Source organism: Hypanus sabinus, chromosome 8 (assembly GCF_030144855.1).
Source record: "Hypanus sabinus isolate sHypSab1 chromosome 8, sHypSab1.hap1, whole genome shotgun sequence".
Lineage (NCBI taxonomy): Eukaryota > Metazoa > Chordata > Chondrichthyes > Myliobatiformes > Dasyatidae > Hypanus > Hypanus sabinus.
In genome coordinates, this window is record NC_082713.1 from 116,800,370 (window position 1) to 116,828,224 (window position 27,855).

Consider the following 27,855-nt stretch of genomic DNA (forward strand, 5'->3'; position numbering starts at 1 on the left):
AACAGTTTCTCCTCATCTCTGTCCTACAACTTTCCTTATCCATCTTATCTATCCCTTTCAAAATTTTGTATGTTTCTATAAGATCTCCTCTCGTTCTTCTGAACTCCAGAGAGTATAGTCCCAGGCGACTCAGTCTCTCCTCATAGGTAAACCCCTTCATCCCTGGAATCAACCTGGTGAACCTTCTCTGCGCTGCCTCCAAATCCAGCATAGCCTTCCTTAAGTATGGAGACCAGAACTGCACGCAGTACTCCAGGTGCGGTCTCACCAGTACCCTGTATAGTTGTAGCATGACCTACCTGCTCTTGAATTCAATCCCTCTGGCAATGAAGGCCAACATTCTGTTTGCCTTCTTAATGACCTGTTGTACCTGCAAGCCAACTTTTTGTGATTCATGGACAAGCACTCCCAAGGCCCTCTGCACAACAGCATGCTACAGTCTTTCACCATTTAAATAATAATCTGCTCTTATTATACCTTCCAAAGTGGATGTTATTATATTGTTATATGGATGATCTTGCATTTAGCAATGTTGTATTCCATCTGCCAGACCTTGGCCCACTCAGTTAACCTATCTATATCCCTCTGCTGACTCTTCACATCGTCTGTACAATTTGCTTTTCCACTCAGTTTAGTGTCATTGGCAAATTTTGCTATGCTACACTCAGTCCCCTCTTCTAAATCATCAATGTAAATGATAAACAGCTGCGGGCCCAGCACAGACCCCTGCAGCATCCCACTCACCACTGACTGCCAACCGGAGAAGCACCCATTTATACCAACTCTCTGCCTTCTATCGGTTAACCAATCCACTATCCATGCCAGTACACTTCCTCTGACTTCATGCATCTGTATCTTATTTATAAGTCTCTTGTATGGCACCTTATCGAATGCCTTCATGAAATCCAAATATATGACATCCACCTGTTCCCCTCTATCCACTGCACTCATTATGTCCTCAAAGAACTCCAGTAAGTTTGTTAAACAGGACCTGCCCTTTCTGAATCCATGCTGTGTCTGTCTAATGGAATAACTTTTTGTTTTAAGTTCACAGTTAAAATATTCAGTTAACTACCCTATAAGGGAAAAATCACTAATTCTGAGTTTTCAGGGTGAGGTGAGAGCAAAATGGGTTAGAAATGGTGTCCAATCTTTTTCTTTCTCTTATCTGAGTCAAAATTGCTGCCAAGAATTATCTACAATAGTCACTTTGTCACTTTCTGTACGTGCATTATTGACAGCTTTACTTGACCAGTCTTTGAATATCCAGTAAAACAATGGCAGAAGTTCCTTCAGCAAATATTGTGATATCTTAAATCCCTGGCAGAAACTATTCTGTAACAATGAATGCCATATTTCCTTCTGACAACCGATCTACAAACGTACAATGCTGCTGGCCTTATCTGTCTGTGTTTCTCTCTGCAAACCATACTGTCTATAAGACCATCTCTTGTCATCTCATAACATTGCCCAATTCTAGTTTTTCTTGGCTCATCTGCTCCTGAAACCCTCATCCTTGTTTTTGTTAGTTCCAAATTTGACAATCCTAATGCATGCATGGCTGGTCTTAATCTCTTTGCTCTCTGTTAGGCTGAAATAATTCAAAATCCTGTTGTTTATATTTTAGTCCCCACCAAGTCCCATTCACCACCACCATTTTGCTTACTATACTTACTTTACTATATTTCATAGGAATACAAGAAAGTAAGAACAGGAGGAGGCTACCTGGACCCTTAAGCCTGCCCTGCTGTTGATGACATGAACTTCTGTGCCAGTTCACTGTAGTTCTCAGCTTCCTAATGTTTCATAAAGTTGTCTACCTTTCCCATGAATACTTTGGATGGGGTTTGAAGAGGGCTTCTGGGGCTGAGAATTCCAAATTTGTATCATCTGTGTTTTAAATGACCAGCCCCTTATCTTGCAACTATGTCTCATTGTTTAAGACTCTTCCAGCAGTGAAAATAAATCCTAGTTATAGGTCACAGACCCGAAGCATTTACTATTTGTATTTCCACTAACGCTGCCTGATCTGCCAAACTTTTTTCTAGCATTTCCTGTTTTTATTTCACATTTCCAACATGTGTGTTTATTTTTTTTAATCTTCCAGTTAAGTTATGATTCTGTTTAGAATTATTTCTTGTTTCTGAATCCTTTTCATGGTTTTACCTCTTCGTAATCTTCTCCAGTCCTGATATTCACTCTCAAAACCTCCCCTGCTTGTCAACCTCTCTCCTTATGTTCCTGAAAACCTACTTCTTTGAGCAAACTTTTTGTTGTCATAGAGTCATAGAAAAGTGCAGTAGAGAAACAGGCCCTTCAGACCATCCAGTCTGTGTTGACAATGTTTATGTTTTGTTTAGTTAAGTATCATCATTCTTAATAATACTCCAGTGAAATACATTACTGAGTTAATTCTATGTAGATGAGTGATGTGTATCATAAGAAAAAATGCATAAAATCCATTGTTATAAAAATGACTATCTAGCCTTATACTCACAGCTCTCTCTAACAAGTGCATTGTTTTTGCCTTGTTTTCCTAATTTTTTTCAATTGCATAACAGTGAATATTTTTGAGACAAGTGTGCTTTATAAAGAAGTAAAATAAGTCATTAGTTTCTCATTTATAAATATAAGCTAGGGAGCTCTTTTCCTTAATTTTTCACCAAACCTTCTATCTTTACTTAATCAAAAGACTTGTTGTATTTTAAATAATCATGGTGTATTTTTTAGCTTTGGCTTGATAAAGTTAACTCGTTGAGAGCTGTCAGAAGAGTATAAAGTTCTACTACTTAAGTTTGAGCACATAATCCAGATGGTCCATTGGAGCACTGAGAAAAGTGCCACACTGTTGGAAATGTACCTTCTAGCCCGATTAGTTGTCTATAAGATAGCATAGCACTATAAAGAACAGGAACATTTTATGGCCAAAATTTTTACCTAACACAATTTCATTTAAAAAAAAACTTTGTGTTCATTACCTCATTTTTGCAGGTATACCATATATCAGCAATTGAATGATTGGTTATTAATTCCTGCATCAAACAGTGTTAAAACAACCATACAACATTTAAACAATGTAGAGTCATTGAATAGTGCAATACAGAAGTAGACCCTTTGGTACCTCTAGTCTGTGTTGATCTGACCTTCTGCCTAGTCCCATTTACCTGCACATGGAGCACTCCATACCCCTATCATCCATATACTTATCCAAGCTTCTCTTAAATGTTACAATTGAACTTGCATTTACCACTTCCGCTGGCAGCTTGTTCACACTGTCATCACCCTGAGTGATGAAGATCATTGTACCTAAATTAGCTCTTTGAAAGAACAATCCAATGAACTAAATTCTCTTGCTCTTTCATCAGTATCTTTTATTTTCATTTCCAGTTACATATCCTATTAAAATTTGTCAGGCACTACTGAATCATCTTTTATTCAGAGGGTTCCAATTTATAAAAGTATGTCATTTTGTTACCATTCCTCCTTCTAAAGTAAACAGTTTGCCCTTAATGAATCAAAATTCTTCAGAATCTTTTACACTTCTTTTAAAATTTACCATGACCCCTCGTTCCATAGACAGCAATCCCGGATCTTTGTATCTTTATAGGATGGTGCTGGGACTTGAGCACCTGAGTTATAGGGAAAGGTTGAATAGGTTAAGACTTTATTCCCTGGAGTGTAGGAAATGAGAGAAGATTTAATAGAGATATACAAAATGATGAAAGGTATAGGTATGATAAATGCAAGCAGGCTTTTTCCACTGAGATTGGGTGAGACTAGAAATAGAGGACATTGGTTAAGGGGAACCTGAGGGAAGACTTCTTTGCTCAGAAGGTGTTAAGCGTGTGGAATGAGCTGCCAGAGGAAGTGGTGGATGTGAGTTCGATTACAACATTTAGGTAAGTTTGGATAAGTATGTAGATTGGAGGAGTATAGGACAATAGGTCCAGGCGTAGGTCAATAGGACTAGGCAGAATAACAGGTTTGCACTGACTAAATAGGGCAAAGGCCTGTTTCTGCACTGTAATACTCTATGACTTGCATTAATGAAGTATCATTTTTGCAAATCCTTTCTGCTCTTTTTGAGGCAGTTTTGGTTTTTAGAGATCAAATGGATATTGTGGGAAATGACGTGGAACATAGGTTTTACAGGGCTTCTTTCACTGTTCATTGAGATCATGGTTTATTTGTGTCTTAACTCCAATAATACGCAGCCACATCTCATCTTCATGTAACAAAAATAAACCATTCACGCTGTTGACTCTCATCCTGTTCTAGGGTATATATGGATTGGAAAATGCCGTTGCTGAAATAAAAGAATGCAAGAACAATATCAGAATTCGAGATCGTCAAATTGAAGCAATGACCAAAGACATCAATATGCTTGAATTGAAGATAAATGATCTTTTGGATGAAAACGAGAGCATGCGAGAACAGTTGGGTGCGTAATCATATCAGAGCTCTAACTCTCAGTGGAGTGTAGCCCTAAGTTGGCTTGAAGTTATTATCATAGGTAGCTTAGATTAACATTTACCAATGCTCTCCTATGATGGAAGATTGGTGTTGCTTGAAGCATTCACATTTTTAATCTTGTTAGTCATTGATGGAAATTGTAGGTGAGTTATTAATTGCTTTTGCTGCCTGATTTGCAAAACATAACTGACACGAAACAGAAATCATTCAACTAGTAATGCTCATTTAACACTTGATAATGCACTTGGAGTCGAATTCAGATACATTATTTATCACATTGAAATATACAGTGAAATGCTTGGTTTGCATTAACAACCAACACAACATTCAGATTCAGATTTATTTATCAAATGTACATGGAAACGTGCAGTGAAATGTGTCATTTGCAGTAACGACTGACACACCAATGGATGTGTTGGAAACAGCCGCAAGTGTCACTTCACTTTCGGTTGCCAACGTAGCATGCCAACATTGCTCAGCAGGACACCACAACACAGAACATACCAAGTAACAAAGCAACAACAATGAAACACGTCTTGTTTCATCCACCAACTCATTCACATACATGGTCCTCTAACCCCAGGGCAGTGGTGATGGGAGAGTGAGTAGATGCAGGAAGAGTAGGTGTCTGCCAGTCTCACTGACTCAATGAGTCTGCTTCTCATTCCCAGCTCTGCTTGGCTCTTCCCAGTCCCCGATTGTGGTAGTTCTGGAAGAGGAGTGGGGAAGAGAAGGCATCTGTAAATGCCCAGTTCCCAGCCGGTAGAATGTGCCAGGTTCCTCATAGCTTTTCGTCACTGTCCATTCCCAAACACTGATTGTTAAAGACCCCCGGCATCTGCAATATGTCTTCTCATTGCTACTATTTGGGAGGGGGTACAAGAGACTGAAGACTCGTATTCTACATTTTATGAACACCTTCTTCCCCTCAGCCAACATATTTCTGAACAGTCCATTTAATTCAATTGTATATTGTGTACACGAATGTCAAGGAGCTAAGAACGCTGCATCATTATTCCTCTTTTGTGCTATTTAGTTTATTTTATAGTGTAACATAATGTTTTTGTCTTGCACTATACTGCTACCACCACTCAGCAAATTTCATGACATATGTCAGTGAAAAATAACCTGATTCTGATAAGTTGGGCATTTGTAACCTGGGGAGTCCCTGTACCGTCGTTTTATTTCCTATACACAGGCACAATATTTGATAATGATTTCAGTTCAGTTTTGAAAATTCTTATGCAACCTGTTGTGCTGACAATTCCAAATAAACACATTGCAGTGTTTAGATTCAGATTCATTTACTTGTCACATGTTGAAAGGTAAGAACAGACTCAGTGAAACAAATTGGCTATGTCTTATGGTCATATAGTGAAATGCGTTGTTTGCGTTAACAACCAACCCAAGGACAGGCTGGGAGCAGCCTGCAAGTGTTACCACACATTCCAGCATCAACATAGCATGCTGACATTGTTCAGTGACAAACCAACAACAGCAAAGCAAGTCCCTTTCCTCCATCCCACCCACCCGCTCACACACACAATTGTGGCTTATGGTCACCAGCTTCCACAGTAGCTGTATGGTATCCTTGTTGATCTTTCAGCTCACCATGATCAATGTCACGGAGATCAAATGTTTCTTTTTTGATTCTTTAGATATTACAAGCAAGTAAAATTGATCAAGAAAGGTGTTTATACATTTTTTACAGTGTATCGCACTAAAAGTAAAGTGCAGGTGTACTTAAAAATGTACCCAAAATTTAACATTGTCACTGGAATTAATTCAGTGAAGAGTATTCTGCCAGTTATTTCTCTGTGGCTTCTGTTGTTGACGAATGCTGATATGAAAGTTTTGTTTTTCCACACTCATGGAAAATAATTTGCATTTAGGCCTTGAAACAAAAGAATTAATTGATTTGACTGAATTTAAACAAAGGAAGCACTTGAAGCAGCAGCAGTTTCAAGTCGAGAACCAGATCCTGCTAAAAGAGGTTGGTTACTTATACTCGCCTGCCATGTGCCTGCAGTTTGTTTCATTTATAAATCCAAATGCTCACAACACTCCCAATTTCAGATTGAAAGCCTAGAGGAAGAAAGGCTAGTGTTAAAGAGGCAAATTCGCAAGATGGCCCAAGATAAAAGCACACGTATAAGTTCTATAGGTATGTTTAAGTTTCATTTTAGTACATTATTAAGATTTATTGGAACCTTGCATGAAATACAGAAATTTAACAAACAATAAAAGTTGATTTTAAAAAGTATGCTGATGCTGGATACCAAAAAGAAAAATATATTGCAATGAACATTGTTCTGTGAGGTTTGCTAAATTCAGTCCTGGGGTGACAGAGTTGGCTAATGAGGAAAGGTAAGCAAATTGGGCCAGTACACATTACAGTCTAGATGAATGGTATTTGAAAATAAAAGATGTTGAGTGGATTTGACATACACAGTGTAGGGGAATCTAGAACTATGTGGTATAGTTTAAGAGTAAACATTTACCCATTTAATATGTAGGTGTACAATACATTGGTGTGGCCGTATTTGGAATATTGTGCTCAGTTTTGATCATCTTTCTGTAGGAAAGAGTTCAAAGGTTTATGATGATCTGAAGGATTGGGTCACAGGGAGAGGTTGGACAGTTTATTTCTTAAAGTGAGGTTGAGGGATGTGAAAAATCACGATGGGCATAGATGGGGATAAATGCACACAGTCTTTTATTCCAGGGATGTGGAATCAAGAACCAGAGGGCATATGTTTAAGGAGAGAGGGAAAAGATATAATATGAACCTGAGGTCTAACTTGTCACACAGAGTGGGATATATATATGGTATGCGCTGCCAAAGGAAATGGTTGAGACAGATACAATAACAAGATTTAAAAGGTATTTTAATGAATAGTTAAGTTTTAGAGAGATATGGGTCAAACACAGTCAGAAAGGATGAGCTGAAATGGGCATCTTGGTCAGCAGAGATGAGTTGGGCCAAAGGGTCTGTCTTCAGGCCGTACGACACTGTGACCCTACCACACCTCATACCATCGTATACTGCAGTGTTACCAATAAATACTGTTAAATAAAAGCGGTAGTTAACATATTGTACTTTTTTTGCATTTTCATCAGATGATTTGGGGTTGTTCGATCGATTTACTGATGGGGAAGCAACAGCTAAAACATCGTTGGGTATATCAGCCTCAGATTTAAAGAGTAAGGTAATGCCTTGCTTTGTCTTGATTTTTAAATTCTATCAACTTTATTGAAACTGCGGGTGTGCAAATCACTCCCCTACCCATGAGCTAAGAAGCTGACTGGCCATTTCAGTGACCACATTCCTGCATGTTTCTGTGAAGACACATAACAAAATACAAAAGTATGAGGGGTGTAACCCTTCTGGTTTTTGTTGGTACAGCTGAATACAGCAGCAGTTTACTGGTGGTTCATAAAGCAAGAAATACAACCAAATACCTTTATTTGTAACATTTTTTATGGAAAATTGTGGTAAATGATCACTGCAAACAATGAGGCGAGTGAAGGTGAGGCTGACTTGAGGATTGAAGTGTGTGTGTGTGTGCGCGTTGCAAAGTAGGAGTGAGGTCTACACATAGTCAAGGGGCGAGATTGAGACAGAGTTGGGCCATGTGAAGCAGAAAGGAGTCGGAGCAGAAGAGCTTTGGAGACTGTCCACCTAAATCAATAGCAAGGTTGGATCGATCTAAGTGTTGTGTTCATTTGGAAAGATCAGGTACAGGCCAGAACGTGGCAGCGGGATCCAGACCCAAAGTGTACTGATGACTCGTTGTTTGGACAATTTAAGTGCCAGGCTGGTTGGATTGAAAAGGCTGGTTGTTGGGACCAGAGGCTAGGATCGAGCCAGTTCAGCTCACTGCTCTGCAACGTTTACTCCACTCTCTGCGGCACTGACTCTAAGACTGAGGCTGTGGCCTGCTCTGGGTACTCTGGGCTTCATGTCTGCGGACTCACTTTGGTTGTGTGAACTCGGTTTTGCTCCACAGTGTGATGAGCTGAGGCTAAAGCTTTGGGCCTGCTCCAGGTACTCTGAGCTTCACGTCAATGGACTCACTTTAGTTCTAAATGCTGTTGCTTTCTTTTACTGTTTGAATGATTTTGTGTTTTTTTTTCTCTGTGCATTAGATCTTTGTTAGTCTTTATTTTTTAATGGGTTCTTTCTGGTTTCTAGTTTTGTGGCTGCCAGTAAGGAGATGAATCTCAAGCTTGTATAATTTATGCGTACTTTGATAATAAACGTACTTGAATTTTGTATATTTCGGATAAATGCAAGCAGGTTTTTTTTCCCAGTGAGGTTGGGTGAGATTTGAACTAGTGATTAAAAGTGAAAGGTGAAGTTTTTAAGGGGAACTTCTTCACTCGGGGGATGGTGTGACTGTGGAACAAGCAACCAGAGTATGTGTTGGATGCGGGTCTAATAGCATTATTTAAGAGAATATTAGATAAGTACATGGATGGAGGGATAAGGAGATCTATGGTCCAGGAGCAGGTGACAAGTCTAGGCAGAATAATAGTTTGGCATGGACTAGATGGGCCAAAGAATCTGTTTGTGTTCAAAATGGCAGATTTCCTTCTCTGGCAACTGAATAATTTTCATTACACCATTACCAATACTGGAAATTTTTCATTACAGAATTTACTGGCTAAATTCCCTGACTGCTTGGGTGTGATTTAAATTGTGCTTGTTTTTTGTTCACTTATTTTTTTCTGAACTAACCACAGTTCCTATCTATGTGACTCCCTGAGAAAGGCAAAGACCTTAAATCTGAGGATTTGAATCCTGATTGCTGACATTGTAAAGTATTATGTTAATGCAACACTACCATGCTGCCCCATGCATTAAGGTTATGCTGGCTGCTATACCGAGCCCACGGAGGGGAGGCTGCTTTCCATGATATGCTGAAGTGTGTCCACAGTTCTCTGATTCCTGATGATTATAATTAATCATGCATTAAAGTAAAAAAGTTATTTCAAAGATGGTTATGTCTCATACAATGTAACATCCATCTCTCCAGTTGTGCAGACATTTGCATTAGCCAGCGTGACTAGGGCTAATTGAGATGGTATTTCTGAAATGAGCCAGCCTACAATATATGACCTACTGAATGAGAAAGATTTTCTCAAAATGTAATTACAAATTAACACTAGAAATTTTGTTGGCAATGCTACTCAGATGATGAGCTATAAATAATTTTTGATGATTCATTTAAGGTAATTTTGTAGCAGTTTTCCTTCCTCTTTGAAATTATTTACCTTTTTCTAGCTCAGAATATTTACAATGCTACAATAGGGTGTTGAGAGGAAATAACATAATTAAATGTAGAATTGGATCTGCTCTATTTTAATACAGGCCAGCGGTAGAAACATTGATAGCGATGACAAAGTACGAAGAGGCTTTGCTGATGGATCTTATAATGCTGAAGACTATAGGGCCCTGACATTGAGGAAAATGTCTGATCAGATTTCAGATATTCTTCGGCGGTCAATAGTGCAGTCAGAAAGGCCACAAAAGCATTCGAGGAATTCTAAAAGGGAATCCGTACAATGGGACAGTTCTTTATCTTCCCAGGGAGCAAGACAGCCTTTTTCCTTACCAAGAATGATAGAACGTTTTGAAAAGGAACAATCTGTACAAACTGATGAGTATGAACATAAAGCACCGACCAGGTCTCAGTCATCAGAGGGCTTTTTGGCAGAGACACAAATGAATAATGCAGCCATGCCACTTGTGGAAGGTGTCCACAAGTCTGAGAGTATTCAACCAGATCAGGCAATCAGTTCTACTGAGGCAGCTGAGAACCTAGCGAGAAGCCACGAACCATTAGACGATCTTATAGAGCAGCTAAGGGTAGAACTATCGAGTCTTAAATCACAGGTTAGATTCTTTCAACTTTTTGTCAAAGGTTTCTAATTCAGATAATGCTGTACAACTTGTTTAATATTACCATTACCTATGTTCTATAACAGACAGACCTAGCATAAGCTTAGATGTGTCTTCTAAAGCTACTCTATTATTAAGTTATTCTTTGTTAAATATGCACAGACAAATTGACAAAACAAATCTAATGATCATAAGTTCTCAACCTTTGGTTAATTTATTCTTCACAGCCATGGTTTTTCCCGCTTCTGCCCAGTTGTTTTTTTTGTAATAGATGCCTTAATTTTTATTTTGAAAAATGAATCGTTGTTTAGAAGAAACATTACAATCTGCCACAGTTAAAAAGCTGAGAAATTCACAGAACTTGTAACTCATAACTGGCCAAGTAGTCAATGTTCATGTTTTTGGTATTCACATCACTTACAATCACCCCTTAAGCTTTGCATTTCAAGTAACCCTTGCCTCTTGTGATCTCTGTCTTTGTCTTCTCCCTCTGTCCTCGGTTCCGTTTGTCTCTTCTCACATGTCTTATCCTCCAGATTCTCTCCACATCTCATTCCACATGCTACAGTATTTCATCTTTCCTTTGATATTTCCCCTTATCAACTTCTCTACTTACTTCGTCCCAGCAGTGGTAGTCTTTGCGTTCTACAGTGGCTGCCTCCACCTTCATTCTCTTCTCCTGTCCACCTGGTTCCCTTAACTCTGTCTCCTCACCCCTTCCCTGCCTGGCTCCATCTGTTTACTGTCCATTGCCCTCCCTTGGTCCACCTATTTCTTGTCCCTGTCTCACACTTTCCCATCCCTCTTTTGACTGAATTAGGCCACTTGGCCTATCGAGTCTGCTCTACCATTCCATCATGGCTGATTTATTATCTTTTTCAACCACACTTTCCTGCCTTCTCCTCTTAACTTTTGACACCCTGACTAATCAAGAAGTTCCACTTTAAATATACCGAATGGATTGTCCTCCACAGCTGTCTGAATTCAACAGATTCCACACCCTCCGGCTAAATAAATTGCACCTCATCTCTGTTTGTATCTGTACCCTTTGCTCCCTTTGCCTGTTTTCCAACAATCCTCTCCTTATTTTTTCCTGTCAAATTAGAACCTTTAAACCAATGTTGTAGGATCTGTGCAACCTGGGAAAAGGAGGGAAAATAAAGCATCCTTCCAAAGTTGTCACAAGTCAAGTTATTGGCTTAAATTCCATACCAAGAAATCTCAGCTGTCATTCCAGTGCAGAGTACTGAGGAAGTCTTTCAGATGAGGGGTTAAACCAAGGCTTTCATCTACTCACAATAGTGGACATAAAAGATCCCTGTCTCAAAATTGAACACAAAAGATTCTGCAGATGCTGGAAATCCAGAGTAACACACACAAAATATCTGAGGAACTCAGAAGATCAGGCAGCATCATCATCATAAGACTTAGGAGCAGAATTAAAGCATGCGGCCCAGCGAATCTGCTCAGTCATTCCATTGTGACTGATTTATTATCCCTCGCAACCACATGCTCCTGCCTTCTCCCTGTTACCTTTGATGCCCTTTCTAATTGTGAACTAATCAGCCACCGCTTTAATAATGCTTTAATTATGGCCTCCACACTCATATGACAATGAATTCCACACATTCACCACCGTCCAAAAGAAATTCCTCCATGTCTGTTCTAATTGGACATCCCTCTCATCTGATCTGATCTTCTGGTCCTAGACTTGTCCGATTTAGGAAACATCTCTGCCACATCCACGCTAGTTAGGCCTTTCAATATTCAATATGTTTCAACCATATCCAACCCACCACTCCACCCCCCACATTCTTCCTCTAAACTCCAGTGGGTATAGGCTCAAAGCCATCAAATGCTCTTCATACATTAACCCTTTTTATTCCTGGAATTATTCTCTTGAGCCTCCTCTGGACCCTCTCCATTGCCAGCATTAGGAGCCCACAATGCTCACAATAGTCTGACCAATGCCTCATTGAAGCCTCAGCATTACATCCTTTTAAATTCTAGATCTTTTGAAATGAGTGCTAGCATTGTATTTGTTTTTATTTCCACTGACAAATCCTGAAAGTTAACCTTTAAGGAATACTGCAAAAGGACTTCCAAATCCCTTTGCACCTCAGATTTTTGAATTTTCTCAACATTTAGAAAATAGTCAATGCTTTCATTCTTTCTACCAAAGTGCATGACCATACATTTTCCTAAACTATATTCCATCTTCCACTACTTTGCCCATTCTCTCAATCCAAGTCTTTCAGTAAGCTCCCTGTTCCCTCGACACTACCTGCCCTTCCAGCTGTCTTTGTATTGTCTGCAAACTTGGGTGTAAAGCCATCAATTCTGTCATCCAAATCGTTGATGTATAATGTGAAAAGAAGCAGTCCCAATACCAACACCACTAATCATTGGTAGCCAGACAGAATAGGCCCCCTTTGTTCCCATTCTTTGCTTCCTGCTAATCAGCTGAAGTTATCCATGCCTGTATCTTTCCTGTAGCAGCATGGGCTCTTGTTAAGCAGCTCATGTGAGGCACCTTGCCTCCTGAAAATCCATGTAAACAACATGCACTGACTCTTCCTTTGTCTATCCTGCCTGTTATTTACTCAAAAAATTCCTACATGCTGTATTTGTTAGACCAAATTTTCCCTTAAGGAAACCATGCTGACTTTGACCCTACTTTATCATGCGCCTCCAAACTTCACCATTACTAATGGACTCCAGCATCTTCGCAGCCACTGAAATCAGGCTAAACTGGCCAAGAATGATGAAGGGACTAAGCTCACAACATCGACTGTTCATTTCTCTCCATAGATGCAGCCTGACCTGCTGAATTCCTCCAGCATTTTCTGTTTGTGCTCAAAATTTAATTGCACATCAGCGCACCAGCATGGTGTTGCTTTCAATACCATAGCCACACCAAGTTCCTCACCATTGTCTGATATCATAGTCAACTTACATGAGTGTACATTCAGAGCAAGCTTCAGAACAAACATATAGGACTCACAAAAGAGCTGGATCTGTTATTAAAATTAATTTATTAATATAGGGATTTTTTTTAGAGATTTAAATTGTAGCTGTATTCTAATTAAATTAATGCATCTTTAGAACCATCAGATACGCAAACAATTACTGAAAAAGGAAGGAGAGTACCAGAATGCAGAATTTGAGCTTGCCAAACTCAACCGACAAATGATGCAGGTAGTACAAGAGTAACTATATTAGGGAAGTGGGGAGCTTGAACATTGTAACATGTTCTTTTGCTACTGAGACCTCTGATTTATACATTACATCCTTTGCGGTTCATTCCTTTGATCATGAAGGTTATGTGGAAAATAGGTAGCAGTCCTGGAATGGGATACAGGGTTGGAATGCTTGGGAGAATAGGGGCCAAGGTAAGAGTAGGTGCAGGCAATTGGAAGAAGAGAATGACACAGTAAAGCAAAGAAAGGGAGCATCTGTTAAATTTTAAGAGAGCTGAAATAGCTGGGGAAACTAATTCACTTCAACAAATATGATGGACAAATGAACAGTCTGAGGAAGTTTGCTGGATGGGAGATATGCAGTGTTTAAAAATTTTAAATGGTAAAGATCTTTAAAATTTTAAACATTAGCTTTATTTGTCACATGTACATCGAAACGTACAGTGAAATGTGTCGTTTGCAATAAATCAAATCAGCAAAGATTGTGCTGGGCAGCCTGCAAGAGTGGCCGTGCTTCTGGCACCAATATAGCATACACACAACTCACTAACTCTAACTGTGTGACTTAAGAATGTGGGTGGAATCTGGAGCACTCAGAAGAAATCCACATGGGCATGGGAAGAACGTACATGGATGTCAGTGGGAATTGAACCCCAATCATTGATAGCGATCCACTAATGTTTAATCACCAAATCCTTAGGTTAAGAGTATATAGTTGGTGATGCAACAGCCCTTTCCATTTTGGTATCCATTCCTCCTGTGCCTGAATTCATTTGGGTCTTTATTTTTCACGATAAGCACTTCCAGAGGCTGAAATAAAAATGTGTGGAGAAAAGGGGCAGTTATATTTCTGAAAACTCAAGCTTGAACTGGGCAACTAATCACATTTAATTTTTCATTACGTTTTAGAATGAATATATTTCCAGAGAGCTGGAAAGAAGAGAGAAGGAATTGGAACAAAGGAAGACGGAAAATGCTGAGCTGCAAGCAAAATGTAAGTCCCTTTCATTCATTAAAATTCTTTATAGGAACATGTGTACCAAAAAAAAAGCAGAAAACTTTTCTGATAGTATTTGTAATTCCATGATTAATGCCTAGCAGCAAATAATGCACTGTTCTATGTTTTTTTTAATATATGCCGTATATGTAACTGATAGTTCATCGTGACAGTGTCACAAAGTTAGTGATTAATGTGTCTGATCCCATACCAAGAAATCTCAGCTGACATTCCAATGAAGAGTATTGAGGATGTGCAGTACTCTTTCAGGTGAGGGTTAAACCATACATTCTTCTGTTTTCATTAATGGACTTAAAAGATTCCTGCCTTGAAACTGGATTGTATAGCAGTACATTAACTTGGTGTTCCATTCATTTCTATTTTTTTAAATATTTTTTTATTAGTTTTTCAAAACATTTTACAAATTAAAAACCCCAAATCCCAATGAGGAACATTAAAACAGTGCAAAATTAAACATACAATAACAATATGCTACAAAGGAAGAGAATTTAACAAAAAAAAGCACCTAAATTAAGGACAAGTAAGCTTAGTGTCCTCCCCAAGCCCCACAACACAAGAAAAAACAACAGCAACTCCAGACCAACCACAACACAATATAGAGAGCATAAGTCAGGACAGCCAAACTCCCAGACTGTGAATACACTCAGCAACAGAGGATAATAATTCCTTCTACCAGAAAAAAAAGGAGCTGAAAGAAAAAAAACCCTAGTCAAGAGGAAGGTTATGAAAGTACTCGATAAAAGGTCCCCAGACCTTATGGAACTTTAGATCTGAATTGAGAACTGAATAATGAATTTTTTCGAGGTCCAAGCAGGCCATGATGTCGTTAAGCCATTGAGCATGAGTGGGGGGGTGGGGGGCAACATCTCTCCATCTGAGGAGGATCAAGCGTCTAGCCAGGAGAGAGGCAAAGGATAATATTCGGCATTTGGTCGGACCCAGACATAAATCTGTCTCGCCCCAAAAACCGAACAGAGCAATCAAGGGGTTTGGTTCTAGGTGCTGATTCAGAATACACGATAACGTAGTGAAGACACCTTTCCAGAATTTCTCCAAGCTAGGACAGAACCAGTACATATGGATGAGAGAGGCCACGTCCCTCTTGCATTTATCACAGAGCGGACTAACGCTAGGGTAGAATCGAGATAGTTTAGATTTAGACATATGGGCTCTATGAACAATCTTAAACTGTAAAAGGCAGTGGCGAGCACAAAGAGAGGTTGAGTTAACCGACTTGAGAACTGAATCCCAGCTCTCCTCAGATAAGGAGATATTTAAATCCTGCTCCCAGGCCATTTTGATTTTATCCATGGGGGCCCGTCGTAAGGCTGCTAGTTTATCTCGGATGATTGATATTAAGCCTTTACCTAGTGGATTCATGGAAAGAAATAGGTCCATAGCATTTTTCGCAGGCATTTCAGGAAAGTTAGGAATTAAAGGAGCAATAAAGTGTTGGATTTGGAGATATCTGAAAAAATGAGCATTGGGCAGATTGAACTTAACAGAGAGCTGCTGAAAAGAAGTGAAGCAATTATCAATGAAAAGATCTTCAAAATGTCTAATGCCCTTCCTATACCAAACCTGGAATGCTGAATCGTATGTAGTAGGTAAAAAAAAGGTGATTATGAGCAACAGGGCTGGAAACGGAAAACCCCTGGAAACCATAGCATTTCCTGATCTGAGCCCATATACGCAAAGTGTGTCTAACAAGAGGATTAGCTACTGATCTGGGCAGACTACTAGGGAGTGCAGAGCCAAGAAGTGCAGAGATAGATAATTCTTTAGTGGAGCTCAGCTCCATCGCCACCCAGTTAGGGCACTCAGGTTGGCCATGGAAGAAAGACCAGAAGGTAGCACAACGTATATTAGCTGCCTAATAATATAAACGAAAGTTAGGTCAAGCCATGCCACCCTCTTTTTTAGATTTTTGGACATGGATTTTATTAATTCTAGAGCACTTATTCTGCCACAGATATGACAAAATAATAGAGTCTAAGGAATCAAAAAAAGGTTTAGGAATAAAAATTGGGATAGATTGAAATAGGTATAAAAATTTGGGGAGAACATACATTTTAACAACGTTAATACGACCTACCAAAGACATAGATAGAGGTGACCATTGTACCAGACTCTGTTTTATAGCATATGAAAGATTGGCAAAGTTTTCACGAAAGAGATCTTTAAACTTCCTTGTGACTGTGTAATTCCAGGATAAGTAAATTGATTATGGACTACTTTAAAAGGGAGATCTCGAAATGTTAGTTCTTGTGCTTCTTTATTAATTGGGAGAAGTTCACACTTATGTAAATTAAGTTTATAGCCAGAGATCTGGCTAAACTGGTCAAGAAGTGAAAACATTAGAGGTAAGGATGTAGACGGATTTGAGAGAAAGAGTAATAAGTCATCAGCATAGAGAGAAACCTTATGCTCAACACCCCCTCTCCAAATCCCAGTCAATTCAGGGCAGTTTCGAAATGCTATCGCCAGAGGTTCCATAGCCAAATCAAAGAGAAAGGGACTTAAGGGGCATCCCTGGCGGGTGCCACGTTTGAGATTAAATACTTGGGATTTCTAAAAATTAGTTAAAACAGAAGCAGTAGGACACAGGTACAGCAATTGGATCCAAGAGATGAAACTTTGGCCAAGGTCAAATTTTTCTAAAACTGCAAAAAGGTAGTTGCGCTCTATACGATCAAATGCTTTCTCCGCATCGAGGGAAATAACACATTCAGGAATCCCAGTTGGAGGTGAGTATAAGATATTAAATAAACGCCGAATGTTAAAAAAAGGGAGACGGTTTTTAATAAAGCCTGTTTGGTCATCAGAGATAATGGAGGGAATGACGGTTTCTAATCTATGAGCCAAAACTTTAGCTAAGATCTTTACATCAACATTGAGCAGAGAGATCGGCCTATACGAGGAACACTCTGTTGGGTTTTTGCCCTTTTTTAAAAGAAGAATAATAGATGCCTCACTGAAAGAGGGTGGCAATTTGCCGTAATTAAACGAGTCAGATAATACTGAAAGTAACTGAGGAGAAAGAAGAGAAGAGAATGATTTATAAAATTCTACCGGGAACCCATCAGGTCCAGGAGATTTCCCTGAAGACAGTGCAGAAATTGCAGTAGATATTTCTTCTAATGACATAGGCGCATTGAGTTTGGCTTTGAAATCAGATGAAAGTGAGGGGATATTCAGATTCTGTAAAAATTGATCAACAGAGATATTGTCATTCAGAGATTCAGAGGAATAAAGCCGAGAATAAAAATTTTTAAATGCATCATTAATTTCTAAATGATCCGATGTAAAGTCTCCGTTCTCCTTCCGGATCTTTGTAATATGTTGTTTGGCTTTGGAACGCCTCAGCTGACTGGCTAGGAATTTACCAGACTTATCCCCATGAATGTAAAAGCGACTCTTGCTTTCGAGAAGTTGGCGTTCGACAGGTTGAGTGGACAGAAGGTTAAATTTAGTTTGGAGTTCAACGCGCTTCTTGTATAATTCAGGGTTCTTAGTTTGGGCATATATTTGATCCAATTCTTTAATCTGGTTAATGAGGTCTAATCGATCTGCACGGGATCTTCTGTTGAGATTTGCTGTGTAAGAGATTATTTGCCCCCTCAGATAATGCTTTCATGGCATCCCAGACAATCTGGGATGGCACTTCAGGTGATGTATTAGTGTTAAAATAAAAGGTTATCTGATCCTTAATAAATTTTAAAAAATCATCATCCGATAGTAAAGTTGAATCAAACCGCCAGTGTTTATTCCTCTCAGGCAAATTCAGAGAGAGAGTAATTGGGGCATGGTCAGAGATCAGGATACTCTGATAGTCACAAGAGTGGGCAAATGGAATAAGTTGGTTATCGAGTAAGAAATAATCAATTCTAGTGAAGGTATGGTGAACATGTGAGAAAAAAAGAATAATCTCTCTCCGTAGGATGGAGGAAACGCCATATATCAGAGATTAGACAGAAACGATTGGATAGCTAAGGCAGATTTAGTAGGTGGTCTAGTAACAGTGGACGATCGATCCAAATTAGGATCTAACCAACAATTAAAGTCACCACCCAGTATAAGAGAGTATGAGTTTAAGTCTGGTAGTGAGGAAAAAAACAGTTCAAAAAAATTAACATCATCAATGTTGGGGGCATACAGGTTTGCTAGTGCAACTTTAGTGTTATATAGTTTGCCAGAAACAATAATAAAACGGCCATTTATATCAGATATTTTATTATGGAGTTCAAAAGGAATATGTGAGTTAATAAGAATGGAGACTCCCCTAGCTTTAGCGGTAAAGGATAAATGAAAATGCTGACCCGCCCACTTTGACAAAAGCCGGGAGTTATCAGAACAACGAATATGAGTTTCTTGAAGGAAAGCAATGTCAGCTTTGAGTTGTTTGATATGTGAGAATACCTTCCTTCTTTTAACAGGGTGATTCAATCCCTTTACATTCCAGCTCACGAATTTAAGTGCACTAGCCATTATGGATTACTAATGCATAAAAGGCAGAAGGCATATAAAAAGTCAAGCAGTACAATAGCAGTCTGGGAGCAGAGATGTAAACAGATTCGTAAAATCAAAACATATACATGTCCTGAGCAATAAAGAGATATAATATATACAGTGAGTGATGTTGGAACTAGAAAACCCATCCCACCCACACAACCCAAAACTAGACGGCTACCAAAACATGTAGCTAGCTCTACCAAAAAAATTAACCCAAATACAACTTCCAGATCTGTGTCATTAACAGCAGTTCCGTGTAAATACTTTAACAAATAGTAACTAGCTTATGCACTAGAAAACATAACTTCAGATTAGAACACCTTCTGCAGGAATGTAAAACTTAATACAGAGAAAATCGGAAGAGGACCAAAACTAACCTGCCAGCGAAAAAATTATAGAAGAATAAAGTAAGAGAAACGAAAAAAAAGGATATAAAAAAAGGAGAGGAAGGGGAAAATTATAAATTCAAGATGAGTATTTATCAACCATTTACAGAGAAGAGAGAAAAAAATTCAGAGATTAGAAAAAAGGGGGTGAAGAAAAGAAAAAAGTATAATAAAATAAATAAATATAAAAAGGAAAAATAGATCGGCAATTAAACTGTGAACCAACAAACAGGAAGGCCTTCACTGAAGACTTCAAACCTCCAAAACAAGTTAAAGTCAGTTGTAGAACTCTGTAGATAAAGTTGTACAAAAATAAAAAATAGATTACACACACACCAAATCCAGGGAGAGATTGTCAACAGCCCTTAGAGTTTCGATGAATAATGTCTGAATGATTCAAGTAACGTCTGAGTCCAGAAAAAGTAATTTTACTACGAGAAGTACTTATCCACCATTCTAGGAGGTCCGATCGGGTTCCGAAGATGGCTGGATAGCCGGAAGACTTGCCACAAATGCTTCAGCTTCCTTCGCTGACTTAAACCATTTGTATTTCCCAGTGTTAAGCTTGATTCGTAGATCAGCAGGGGAATGAAGAGAGGGTTTAAAACCACGATCAAAAAGCACTTTCATTGCGCCTTTAAACTCAGCGCGCATCTTTAAGGTCTGGGGTGCAAAATCTTCCACAAAGCGAATGGTTGTATCCTGGAAAATAAAAGAACCTCTGCGACGTGCCACTACGATCAGACGGTGTTTTACCTGGTATTGATGGAAGCACAAGATTACGGGTCACGGGCGGTTGCCCAGAATTCCGGCGGGAACATGGACCCGGTGTGCCCGTTCGAGCTCAGGCGGGTTTGGAAGCAAATCTTTCCCGAATATCTCACAGAGAAACTCGGCGAAAAACTTCACTATTGATCCCTGTTGGGTGGCCTCTGGCAATCCAAGAATACTAAGATTGCAGCGTCTGCTGCGATTTTCGAGATCCACCATTTTGAAGAGCAGTTTGCCACACTTTTCCTCCAAGCTGGAACAGAGAGTCTCCAAGTATCGAACACGACTTTCTAAATCTTTAGAAGTCGAATCGATGCGAGATAAGTGTTGGGCATGTTTGTCCACCTTGTCGTTGATCCGATCAAGCTTGTCCTCCAACTGTTTGAAAGCGGTTTTGAATTCCTTTAAAATTTCGTCTCTGAGCTGACCGAGCGCAGCCAGGGTCTCGTCTGAGAGAGCCGTAGCTTCCTTTCTCCCGGATTTAGAGCTCTTGCTAAACATTGTAAGTTAGATGTGTTCACAGGCAAGTAAGAGATACCGAAAAAGTTCCCAACTAAGGTTTAAAAAATGGAGACATTTAGTGCAAAGATAGCGACAGTAACGGAACAAAAGTTTGGAACAGCTAAGCAATCGCCATCTTACCGGAAGTCCCCATTCATTTCTATTGGGAACATTGGGCCCATCATGTGAAATTGGGCGAAATCCACTGTGAAATACTTACTAAATTAGGACCTGGACAGTTCCTGATGGAACTTAATGTATTTCAGCGGAACTCCACACCGTGGTTAGAGAAGGGCACCAGCTATTAATCATACACTTCAAATGGCAGCTAAACAGCAGCAGCTCATGTTATAGCTGTGTTATGAATCCCGTAACTGGAGAACTTACCAGCAAAGATAGAGAGGTCCGTTGAAGTCTGATGTCACTATTTTCAAATGTTTTATTTATAAAGGGACACAAAAGTAGGGTTAACACATACATTCAGATAATGCACATCGTCAACACTCAATCTAAAGCGCGGGTATAGTAATAATCATCATTAAGAAGTGAGCTCTGCTGATGTCTAGGGGTTAATAGATTGTCCATTGGAAATATAAAAGTCACTCAGAAAGTCTGCAAGCCTCAGCCCTTTGAAACTCGCTGGGTTTCACGTGGGGCGACCGAGAGAGAGAGATTGGGGGAGAAGAGAAAGAACTTGCCGAGTCTTGATGAATCTTCTGTGAAATCGGGGGGGTGTTGGTTTCCTCTCCCCGATGTTAGTTAAAAGCGGTTTTCCGTGATTCCAGCCACAAATTCCAATCCCGGAATCTAACGGACGTGGCTTCCTTCAGAATGGCTTCCCGCTGCTGCGGGATCACTCTCTCGTGTCTTCTTGGTGCGTCTGAGGGGCTGTCCCCCTGAGTCCTTTATACTTCCTCACGGGGTCGCAGGTGTCAATCAGGTTGTGATGATGCAATCTCTCTCTCAACCAGCCCACCTTGCCCGAGGGCTTTTCACATGGTCTCCATGAGACAATAGTCGCTGTCATCTTATTCTGTATCCCGGGTGGGACGTGCAATTTGGCACATTTCTCTCTCTCCTACTGGGTCTACTGACCCCCCCCCCCCCCTTTCGACGGGTGCTCTTGCGATTCTCACAAAGGAGGGGACTGGGATCATAACAGCTGTCATGGAGAAGACATTTACAGAGAAGAAAGAGGTAGCTGTAGTGAGATGCAGTGGGAGCTCCAGCGGGTTAGTGAGACCTGTCAAGCTAACCACAGAGGAACTCAGCAAGTCAGGCAGCATCTAATGAGAGAAATAAGCAGTCGTCATTTTGGCCTGAGAACCTTCTGTGTTGAAACATTGACTATTTATTTCCTGCCATAGATGCTGTGTGTGTTGCTCAAGATTTCCAACATGTGTAGTCTTCATTATGTCCACCATGGGAGAACTTGATTACATTGGCTTCAGGAACTTGAATTTCATTCTGGAGGATTACAGGCAAAAAATCATGTCCTCATAAGATATGTTGGAATGATCCACTGCTTCTATCTGCAGCATGGAAATTGAGAAAGAATGTGTATGTGATTTGGAGGTTTGAGGTGCCACTCACTAGGAAATATAGAGATATTGTAACAATCCATTTAAGTAATTGAAGTAAGGATTCATACAGTTACATGTAATAAGCAGACCAGTGGATCTGTAAAGTGGGATGTAAGGAAGTTTTATGCATCATTTTGGATTTGCAAACTGATTATTGGTTTATTATTTTGGAGGCTTTGATTTCAATGAATCAGTCATGTTTATTATCACCAACAACGTTGAGAAATTTGTTGTTTTGTGACAGCTGTACAGTGCAATATGTATAAAAAATACAAGGTACAATAAGTATTTGAATAAATAATAGTACAAAAAAGAGCAAAATTGTAGATAGAGTTCATGTGTGCACAGTGTCACTTGCTTGCCATTAGGAATTGTGAATTTTGCAGGCTAGTTGGGAGATGTGTCACTCCATCAGGGAGTCCCTTATAGCTGGATGAAGGGTATGGTTGATAAGTGCCAACAAATGGATCCTCTTTTGCACCACCTTCATCCTAGGTATCTTTCTCCTTCAGTCTGCACCTCATGGCCTTTAGGTTGCTTGTCTTTGAGCACTGGTTGCTGTCTTTGGTTTGCAAGATTGTGCAGCACACAATAGTAGTCTTCACACGTGCATGGTGTGTAATTTCTGATAAAGGCCACATAGTCACATTTTGAGTGGACCAGTGTCATTTTGGTATGTATGTGGCTCAAGCTATGAATGTGCTTGGCTGCCATGGCTGGAGAGTGCAGTGGTGTACGCTGCCATGGAAGCACAGCGATACTTGGGCTGCTGGCCACCAAATATGTTCAGTAATGTTGAGCATCCAGAATGAGAGAGTCCTATTTTCTTTCTGGAAACAGGTATTTATCCTGAGGAGACTGCAGATGCTGGAAATTTGGAGCAAGACACATTAAATGCTGGATAAAATCGGCAGAATCTGGAGCAAAATGAACAGTCACTGTTTCAAGCAGAGACCTTTCATCAGTCCCAATGAAAGGTGTCGGCCCAAAACGTCAACAGTTTATTGCCTTGCTGAGTTCACCCAGTATTTCATGTGTATTTACATCAGGAATTACTTGAGATCCACATTAAGCTGCACATTAGCAAAATGGAAACCTTCCCTGATATGAAAAGGTTTGAGTTAATAAGAGCTTTCAGAGCAGTAAATGGCAGCTACTGTTATGGGACACCAGCATGCCTGCTATTACATAGTATTCCTTTTGTGGTAAGGCACTTTGGAATGTACTGGAATGAGGAAAGTTACTTAATAAATGCATTTCTTATTTTGTTTTAATTGTTCCAGAATTCCATATCCAGGTGGGATCTCATTGAAACCTTTTGAATACTGAAACGCCTAGATAGAGTGAACATGTATGTGGAGGATGTTTCCAATAGTGGGAGAGTATAAGACCAGAGAACACAGCCTCAGAATAGAAGGTCATCCCTTTAGAACAGAGACGAAGGAGAATTTCTTTAGTCAGAGCATGGTGAATCTGTGGAATTAATTTGAGGCCATGTCATTGGGTATATTAAAAGCGGAGGTTGATAAGTTTTTGGTTAGTAAGGGTGTCAATGTAAGGGGAAGAGGCAGCAGAAATGATTTGAGAGGGGTAACAAATCAGTCATGATGGAATGGTAGAGCAAACTCTGGGCTGTATGGCCTAATTCTGCTGCTGTGTCTGTGGTCTAATTATTTTCTGTGTAATATTCCATGTATCAGTATAGTTTAGTGATGCCAACAAAATCTGGTAGGAAACTACTGGTCCTTTACTAATCTGAGTAATGTTGGTTACAGTAAATGAATTGAGAGAAGAAAATAAAAAATTTGAGCATGGTATGAAAGAAATTTTGCAAGCTGTGAAGGATACACAAGAGGAATCCATTTCAAAGGGAGGACATGAAATCCTGAGAATGGAAAGTTTGGAACGACTAGTTGCTGTAAGTAGTATCATTTTTCTCGGGTTATACTCTCAATGGTCACTGAGACGTTGAAAAATGTTTGTTTCACATTGTGCATTGACACATGAGATGATTATCGATGCAAATTCTTGAGAGCCAAGAAATGGATCGTCTGTTACACAGAAATGCATATCTTGCCTTTCATTTACCTTCCTTTCACTCTTCTCCATCAATTGTTAAATTGTTCTCAATCTCATTCATTTTCTTGCTTACATTCTTTCCCTTCCTCTTCCCACTCCCCACTACCTATTTGTATCATGCAGAATTATTCTCCAATCTAATTATTTATCTGAGCTATCAACCTGAAAGCCTAATCATACTTTGAATTTGAATCAGATACATGTACTTTAGCTCTACTCTACTTTCAGATTTACTCAGTTATTATTTTATTTAGAGATACAGCACAGTAGCTGGCCCTTCTGGCCCATGAGCCCTTGCTGCCTAATTACACCTATGTGACCAATTAACCTACTAATGCAAACTTATTTTTCTTTGGAATGTGGGAGGAAATCCATGCAGTCATGGGGCTAACATACAAATTCCTCACATATTGCACTTGAAATTGAACCCAGGTCACTGGCACTGTAATAGCATTAGGCTAACCACTCTGTTAACGTTTACTCCACCAACATTGCACTCTCCTCGAAGCAAGACATGGCATCTTAAAACTGGTCTTTGGGAATTTCAGGAATGGATGAGAATACTAGAAAATGTGACACAGTCAAGAAAACTAAAACAGAATGAGGAACCAAAGACTGGTCGCATCAAAGCTGGTTATCACAAAATAAAATACTAGAATCTATTAACCAAGTGGTAACAGAGCATCATATAATTTGCAAACTTAGCATGCTTTTATAAATGTCTACTGTGATTGACAAAGCTGAGATTTTGAATATGAAGGGTAAAACAGGACTAACCAGTGAGTATAACATATATGAATTTTTAAGCAACAGACCCAAAATGCTGGTGGAACGCAGCAGGCCAGGCAGCATCTATAGGTCAGGATGAAGGGTCTCGGCGCGAAACATCGATTGTACTTTTTCCTATAGATCTGCTGGCCTGCTGCGTTCCACCAGCATTTTGTGTGTGTTGCTTGAATTTCCAACATCTGCAGATTTCCTTGTGTTTGTGAATTTTTATAAAAGCATTTGATAGTATACTACATTGTATGTTACACAAAATAGGGTTAAATATTAGTACAGTGAGGTTATTCATTAGACAATAGAAAACATTATATCCTGTTTATTAGACGCTTGAATGCACATCTTGTACAATAAGATGAACTCTTGAATTCATAATCTACCTCATAATGATCTTACACTTTATCATTTACCTGCACTGCACTTTCTCTGTAGCTTTTGCACTTTATTCTGCATTGTTATGATTTACCTTTTCTGCCTCAATACCTACGCTGTATAATGATCTGATCTGTATGAACAGCGCAGTCTCTAAGGAGCTTGTATGTTCTTCCTGTGACCACATGTGTTTCCTCTGGGTACAAAGTCACTGTCCAAAGACATACCAGGTAGTATGTTAATTGGTCATTGTAAATTGTCCTGTGATTAGGCTAGGGTTTAATAGACAGGTTGCTGGATGACATGGCTCATTGGGCCAGTAGGGCCTGTTAGGCAGGACAGGCTTTTCACTCTATCTTGGTACGTATGACAATAATAAACCAATACTAATACAAAGTAGGAATACATGGAGACACAAGAGACTGCAGATGCTGGAAATCTGGATCAGTACACAAAGCACTGGAGGAACTCTGTGGTCAGACAACATCTATGGAGAGAAATGAACAGTTGACACTTTGAGTTAAGGCCCTACCTGCCAACACCAATGTAGGTCTTGACCCAAAATGCTAACTGTCCATTTCCCTTCATACGTACTGCTAGATGCACTGATTTCCTCCAGTTCTTTGGTGCTACTCTTGAAATAAATGGATCATTTTTCAGCTTGGCAGTCTGTACTAATGGGCTTCCACAAAGGTCAATGCTAGCATTTCAGCTATTTACATAATATCACTAAGTTGGGTGAGTCCAACCATCATGACATAACTTTTTTCGTTGAATATATATTGTGGTGACTCTTTGTCTTGGTATCCTGCTTTAATACATATTGAAGTTCTAATCGAGCTGTTCCAAATTTTGTTTCAGGCAATTGAGGCAAAGAACACAGGGAAGCACGACAGCAATGTGCACCTGAAAGCTCAGGTGGATCAGCTGACTGGGAGAAATGAAGAGCTTCGACAGGAACTTAGAGAGATTCGTAAGGAGGCTGGCATAGCTGGCAGTCAGCTGTCAAAAGCCAATGAAAGGGTTCGTACACCCCAAGTCAGTGTTAGCATTGTTTTACTGCTCTGCATTTCCAAATAGGATCAGGCAATTGTAATTCCAAAGGCTGATTATACCAAGGGCTTCAGTGAATGTCAAGCCATAAGTGTCATAGTAATTGTCTAAATTTTCCAATTGAGAATATTGTGGACACGGCAATCAGTGCAGCATGAGATGGCTTTCACAGTGCTGCTGTCATGCACACTCAGATGAAGATAGCTTTTTTTGTAGATGCCTGCTTGGTAACATATATAGTATGTTCTTTGGTAATACATTTTCTTTGCCTTTGAAGATCCTCTGTGATAATTAATTGATCTTGCTCCTTATTGTCCACCTGCACTGCATGTTCTCTGTAACACTTCATTCTGCATTCTGTTACTGTTTTACTTTGTTCTACCTCAATGCACTGTTGTAATGAATTGATCTATATGAATGGATAAAAGACAAGTTTTTCAATGTATCTCAGTGTATGTGAAAAAAATGAACCAATCCACCAATTTATGTTTTCTGAACCTGAAGGGACTAAAAAAGCCTTCACCGCCAAGTCCCACTCGATGAGGAACACATCATGTTGACTCAGATAAACATTACCTATTCTACTAATGTCAGTGAATCAAAATCTAAGGGCTCCCTAGAGCATATATTGTAGTCTTTTTCCCAGTGTGGTAAGGGCAAATATAGAAGGTGTGAGTTTAAGGTGAGAGGAGAAAAGTTTAAAGGAGATTTGTGAGGGGTGCTTTATTTTTGTACAGAGAATGGAAGGTGCCTGAAATGCTCTGCCAGGGAGGTGCTGGAATCAGATACAATGGAAACATTTGTAAAGCATTTAAATAGGCACATGAACAAAGTTCAAAGTAAATTTATTAACAAAATATGTATACCATATACAACTTTAAGATTCATTTTCATGTAGGCACCCATAGAAAGATTAAGAAATACCATAGAATCTGTGAATCCATGTGTTACAACGATACAGGGCAGGGTCCCTGAAAGTGAGCTTCCAGGCTGTGAGTCAGTTCAATGGTGAGGCGAGTAAAGCCATTCATGCCAGTCCAGGAGCCTGATTCTTGCAGGGCAACAACTGTTCCTGAACCGTGTCGTGGGACCCAGTGCAAATGGTAGTCGTGAGAAGAGAGAATGATGGGTCAAGCACAGGAAGACAGGGCAGGCTCAGGTGGTGGATCTTGGCAGTCATGAGGTAGTGGAACTGAACACCAGTTTGTTTTCCACTCTC

The 27,855-nt window shown here is 39.6% G+C and overlaps 1 protein-coding gene across 3 annotated transcripts in view; it reads left to right on the forward strand.

Annotated features, from left to right (window-relative positions):
- Positions 1-27,855, forward strand: part of cep290 (centrosomal protein 290) — a 185,867-nt gene that overhangs the window by 35,109 nt on the left and 122,903 nt on the right. The window contains exons 14-21 of one of the 3 annotated variants that reach the window (XM_059977654.1): positions 4,279-4,441; positions 6,366-6,466; positions 6,550-6,637; positions 7,594-7,682; positions 13,484-13,576; positions 14,488-14,572; positions 24,125-24,267; positions 26,445-26,606. In XM_059977654.1, the coding sequence (XP_059833637.1) occupies positions 4,279-4,441; positions 6,366-6,466; positions 6,550-6,637; positions 7,594-7,682; positions 13,484-13,576; positions 14,488-14,572; positions 24,125-24,267; positions 26,445-26,606 (924 nt within the window). Of the gene's footprint in view, positions 1-4,278; positions 4,442-6,365; positions 6,467-6,549; positions 6,638-7,593; positions 7,683-9,931; positions 10,373-13,483; positions 13,577-14,487; positions 14,573-24,124; positions 24,268-26,444; positions 26,607-27,855 lie in introns of those variants that run through there. The other 2 variants (XM_059977655.1, XM_059977656.1) reach the window with 2 other exon arrangements.